This window comes from Apteryx rowi, unplaced genomic scaffold (assembly GCF_003343035.1).
Source record: "Apteryx rowi isolate R43461 unplaced genomic scaffold, aptRow1 scaffold_610, whole genome shotgun sequence".
NCBI lineage: Eukaryota > Metazoa > Chordata > Aves > Apterygiformes > Apterygidae > Apteryx > Apteryx rowi.
The window spans coordinates 512,252-517,789 of record NW_020450884.1 but is presented as its reverse complement, the minus strand read 5'-3'; the positions used below and the strand labels follow the sequence as shown (position 1 = coordinate 517,789).

Genomic DNA, 5,538 nt, shown 5'->3' with positions numbered 1-5,538 from the left:
GATGCCCGGATGGGATTTGGGGCAGGGGTAGGCTGGACCCCTCTTTCTGTAGCACCCAAAGGGTCCCATGCACAGGGGACCCCAGCACCCAGGGGTAACCTGAGCACACCCCACTGCCTGGCACTGCCCGCCCGACAGCCCCCGAGCACCCCGATGCGCAGTGCAGCCCCTCCTCGGGCACCCCCATGCCCCGGGCACCCCAATACCACCTCCACAGGCACCCTCCTCACCCATCCAGCACCCCTCAGGCACCCCGATGGCCTGTACACCCCAATTCCAGCTCCCCAGGCACCCTTCTGCCCCATCCAGCACCCACGGCACCCCACTGCCTGGCCCAGCTCCCTGGCACCCCAATGCCCAGCACCCTATGCACCCCAGTGCCCAGCCCCCTCGGGCACCCTGATATGCAGCACCCCAATGCTTGTCCCCCGGGACCCACTTCCCAACCTTTCTAGGGCACCCCAATACCCAGCACCCTGGCACCCCGCTGCCCAGGCCTCCTTGGGCACCCTGATACCTAGCACCCTAATGCTCAGCCCCCCAGGAACCCCACTGCCCAGGCCTCCTTGGGCACCCCAATACCCAGCACCCTGGCACCCCACTGCCCAGGCCTCCTTGGGCACCCTGATACCTAGCACCCTAATGCTCAGCTCCCTTGTGCACCCCATTGCCCAGCCCCCCTTGGGCACCCCAATATGCAGCACCCCATGCACCCAGATAGCCAGCACTCATCGGACACCCCAATACTGTGCACTCCAATACGCAGCTTCCCTTGGGCACCCTGTGACCCAGCACCCTGAGCACCCGAATACCCAACACCTCGAGTTCCCCGATACCCAGCTCTCCTTGGGCACCCCAATACGCAGCACCTCAAGCACCCTGATTCCCAGTGCCCCTTGGGCATCCCGATCCCCAGCACCTTGGGCACCCCGATTCCCAGCTCCCCTTGGGCATCTCAATTCCCAGCACCTCAGACACCCCAATACCCAGCGCCTCGAGCACCCCAATACCCAGTTCTCCTTGGGCACCCCAATACGCAGCACCCCTTGGGCACCCCGATCCCCAGCACCTTGGGCACCCCCATACCCGGGCCCCGGGCGCCCACCTGGGTGCGCGTGTCGGTGCTGTGGCTGGAGTGCAGGCGCCGGATGGAGTTCTCCCGGGTCAGCGTCAGCTCCTCCTCGCTGCGGGCACAGCGGTGGCAATCCTGAGAGCAAGCACCACCAGCCCCCGGCACCCCCCACCCATGCCGCCCCCTTCCTGGGCACCCGCTGGCGTCACCTTCCCACCCCCCTGGGCACCCGCGCCCCTGCCCGGCTCTTACTACTTCTCGGAGATGCGCTTGGTCTTGCGTTTGTGGTAGAGGGCCATGACAACGATGACAATGACGAGGACACAGAGCAGGACGGCCGCGATGACACCCACCACCACCACCGAGGCCGAGACCAGGTCCACCTGGCGCACCTCATTGTCTGTGGGGACATTCCGTGAGACGGGCCCAGGCACACGGAGCGATGGGTGGAGGGAGAGGGATAGAGAGATGTTGCAGGGGGTGGAAGGATGAGTAGATGGGTGGATGGATGAGTAGATAGGTGAGTAATGGGTGGATGGATGAGTACATGGATGAGTGAATGGATGAGTAGATGGGTGTATAGATGGGTACATGGATGCATGGATGAACAGAAAAATGGATGGATGAATGGACAGATAAGTGGATGGACAGAGAGAAGTGGCGGGGGATGGATGGATGGATGAGTAGATGGATGGTTGGATGGATGGACAGATGAATGGACAAAAGGCTACATGGATGGATGATGAACAAACGGATGGAGAGACAGGTGGATGGATAGAGAAAAGTGACAGGGGACAGACAGATGAGGTGGACGGGTGGATGAATGGACAGATGTGTACATGGATGAATGGGTGGATGGATGAACAGACAAACAAATGGACAGACAGGTGGATGGATGGGAGACGAGGCAGAGAAGATGGATGAACAGATGAGTAGCTAGATGGACAGATGGATGGGTGGATAGATGGACAGATTCACTGGATGAAGTGGCAGTGAATGGACAGAGTTGGGGAGTGAAAGGATGGATGGATAGACTGGTGAATGGACGGAAAGGAGTGTCTGGGGATGGACAGATGAATGGACAGACAGGTGGATGAACATGCAGAAGAATCTGGGGAGGAAGAGAAAGTAGAGAGGAAGAAGGACAGAAGGACAGACAGATGGGCAGATGGATGGGCAAAGGGCCTGCGAAGGGATGGAAGGATGGATGGAGAGAAGTGGCAGGAAGGATGGACAGATGGGCAGGTAGGTGGAGGGAGAGAAGAATCCGGGCACAGATGTGTGGGCAGGAGGACAGAAGGGTGGAAGTGGCAAGGAATGGCACAGATAGGGACCCTCCACCCCACATCGCATCGACCCCACCAGGCACTGCAGACAATTCCTTCCCCCTAACAAGGCTCCCACTGCTGATGAGCACCCGGCAGCTCCCCGGCAGTACCAGGTCCCAGGCCCAGGATCCCCGGCTGAGTGCTCCCACCATGACCCCAACTCCCCAGACCACAGCACCCTCGGGGGTGACCCAGGACACAGCACATCCCGGGTGGCACTGGCACCTGCTCTGTGAGCCAGGATGCCCATCCGGCATGGTGAGCCCCAGGTGACATCACTGGCTACCCCAGGACACAGATCTGGCAGCATGAATCCCGTGTGGCATTGCTGAGTGCCCTGGAGCACCCATCCAGCACCCCAAACCCTGGGCACCGTCGGTGCCCGACGGGTGTCCCAGGACACCCATCCAGCACCCCAAACCCTGGGCACCATTGGTGCTCAACGGGTGTCCCAGGATGCCCATCCAGCACCCCAAACCCTGGGCACCATCGGTGCCTGATGGGTGTCCCAGGATGCCCATCCAGCACCCCAAAGCCTGGGCACCATTGGTGCCCAACAAGTGTCCCAGGATGCCCATCCAGCACCCCAAACCCTGGGCACCGTTGGTGCCCAACAAGTGTCCCAGGACGCCCATCCAGCACCCCAAACCCTGAGCGCCGTCACCCCCCAGGCCCCCGCACCCACCTGCCACTCTGCTCTTTACGCTGACGTTGGCCCGGGCCTCCTTGGTGGCGATGCTGTTGGAGATGCGGCAGACATAGTCCCCAGCGTCAGCCACCACGAGGGGCCGCTGGAAGACGAGGGTGTCCCCCTTCACCCGCACGCCGGCGGGCAGCGGGGCGTTGAGCCTGTGGCGGTGGGGGGACAGCATGAAGCCCCCGTGCCCGCGGGGCTGCGGCGTGCCCAGGCGGGCGCGGGCGGCGGGTGCCGAAATCAAAGCGCGGGTGCGGTTCCCACGGTGCCTGGGTGGCTGACGCCCTGCCCGGGCTCGGCGCGGGGCCTCGGCACGGCACGCCTGGGCAGGGACACGGCAGGGACAGGCCCAGGCAGGGACACGGGCACCGACGCGGGCATGGGACACATGGCAGCGACACGGATGTGTGCAAAGGACATGGACACGTGCAGGGGTCACACGGTAGAAACAGAGATATGTGCACGGGACGCATAGCAGGGACACAGATGCATGCGTGGGACAGACAGCAGGGACACGGAGGTGTGTGCAGGGGACACAGCAGAGACAAGGATGTGTACATAGGACATGGCATGACAGGGACACAGATGTGTTCATGGGACACACAACAGGGACACGGATGTGTGCATAGGACATATGGCATGACAGGGACACAGATGTGTTCATGGGACACACAACAGGGACACGGATGTGTGCACAGGACATGGCATGACAGAAACACAGATGTGTTCATGGGACAGCAGAGACATGGATCTGCACACAGGACATGGTGTGATGGGGACACGCATGCATGCACAGGACAGCAGRGACAGGGATGTGTGCACGGGGCACACGGCATGATGGGGACACAGATGCATGCACGGGGACACGGCAAGGACACAGATGTGTGCACAGGACACAGCAGGGACACACAGCAGGGGCACAGACATGTGCATAGGACACACAGCATGACAGGGACACAGACGCACGCACAGGACATGCAACAGGGACATGGACGTGTGCACAGGCCACAGCACAGCAGGGACACGGACGTACACGCAGGTTACGCAGTGTGGCAGGGATACGCAGCACGGCAGGGACACTGCCGCGCACTAGGAACACGGCAAGGACACGGAGGCGCGCACGGAACACAGCGGGGACACGGACGCTCGCGAGGGACACGGGGCACAGCAAGGACACAGACACGCGCAAGGCACACACGGCACAGCAGGGGTCCTGGGGGTCCACGCCTGGGTCCCGTCTCGCCCCGCAGCTGCACCCAGGGTGACCCCCCCACCCACCCTCGGTGCTGCACCCTGTCCTGGGACACGCGTGTCCTTACCGTGTCCAGTTGTAGGTGGGCGGGGGGTTGCCGTCACCCAGGCAGGTCAGCGTGGCGCCCTCCATGCCCTCCTGCCAGTCGTCTGTGTGCCCCAGCACCGAGGCGTCCGAGAGGTCTGGGGACAAGGGGACCGTGAGGGGACGAGGGGCACCCGCCGCGCCACGGCAGCCCGGCAAAGTCCCACTGCCCCCATGTCCCTCCAGGTCCCTCCGTGCCCACCATGTCTTCCATATCCCAAGTCCCCTGTGTCCTTTCGTGTCCCTCCATGTCCCCTACCCCATGTCCCCCAAGTCCCTCCATACCCCCCCATGCCCCCAAAGTCCCCCAAGTCCCTCCCTGTCCCCTATACCATCCCTGTCCCCCATGTCCCTTCCTGTCCCCCGTCTCCCATGCCATCCATGTCCCCCATGTCCCTCCATGCCTACGTCCTCCGTGGCCTCATGTCCTTCACAGCCTTCCATGGCCTCCAAGTCCCCCCCATTTCCCCAAGTCCCCCCCTTGTCCCCTGTGTCCTTCCATGTCCCCCATGTCCTCCTGTGTCCCTCCATGTCCCACAAATCCCCAATGTCCCACAAGTCCCCCATGTCCCTTCACGTCCCTTGTCCATGTCCACGCCTCTCTATGTCCCAAGTCCCCTGTGTTCCTCCATGGCCCCATCTCTGTATGTCCCTCCATGTCCCCTGTCCCTCCATGTCCCCCAGGTCCCCCTCACCTCCCATATCCCCCCATGTCCTCCAGGTCCTCCAAGTCCTCCCATGTCCTCCCAAGCCTACTGTGTCCCTCATGCCCCCCATATTCCTCATGTCCTCCATGTCCCCCATGTCTCTTCATGTCCCCCAAGTCCCCCTTTGTCCCATGTCCCTCCATGACCCCCAAGTCCTCCATGTTCCTCCGTGTCTCTTCACATCTCCTGTCCCTCCACGTCCCCCTTGTCCCCCATGTCCTCCAGGTCCCCCAAGTCCCCCATGTCCTCCATGCTCCCTAAAGCCCTGGTGCCCCTCATGTCCCTCCATACCCTCCCTGTCCCTCCATGTCCCCCAGGCCCTGCATGTCCCTCCATAACCCCCATGGCCCCCAGGTCCCCCATGTCCCCCCCATCCTCCATGTCCCTCCATAACCCCCATG

The 5,538-nt window shown here is 62.5% G+C and overlaps 1 protein-coding gene across 1 annotated transcript in view; it reads right to left on the bottom strand.

Moving 5' to 3' along the window:
* Positions 1-5,538, bottom strand: part of NECTIN4 (nectin cell adhesion molecule 4) — a 13,132-nt gene that overhangs the window by 2,338 nt on the left and 5,256 nt on the right. The window contains exons 4-7 of the mRNA XM_026083700.1: positions 4,414-4,528; positions 3,086-3,249; positions 1,325-1,472; positions 1,087-1,184 (exon numbers count right to left, since the gene is read on the bottom strand). Of these exons, the coding sequence (XP_025939485.1) occupies positions 1,087-1,184; positions 1,325-1,472; positions 3,086-3,249; positions 4,414-4,528 (525 nt within the window). The remainder of the gene's footprint in view (positions 1-1,086; positions 1,185-1,324; positions 1,473-3,085; positions 3,250-4,413; positions 4,529-5,538) is intronic.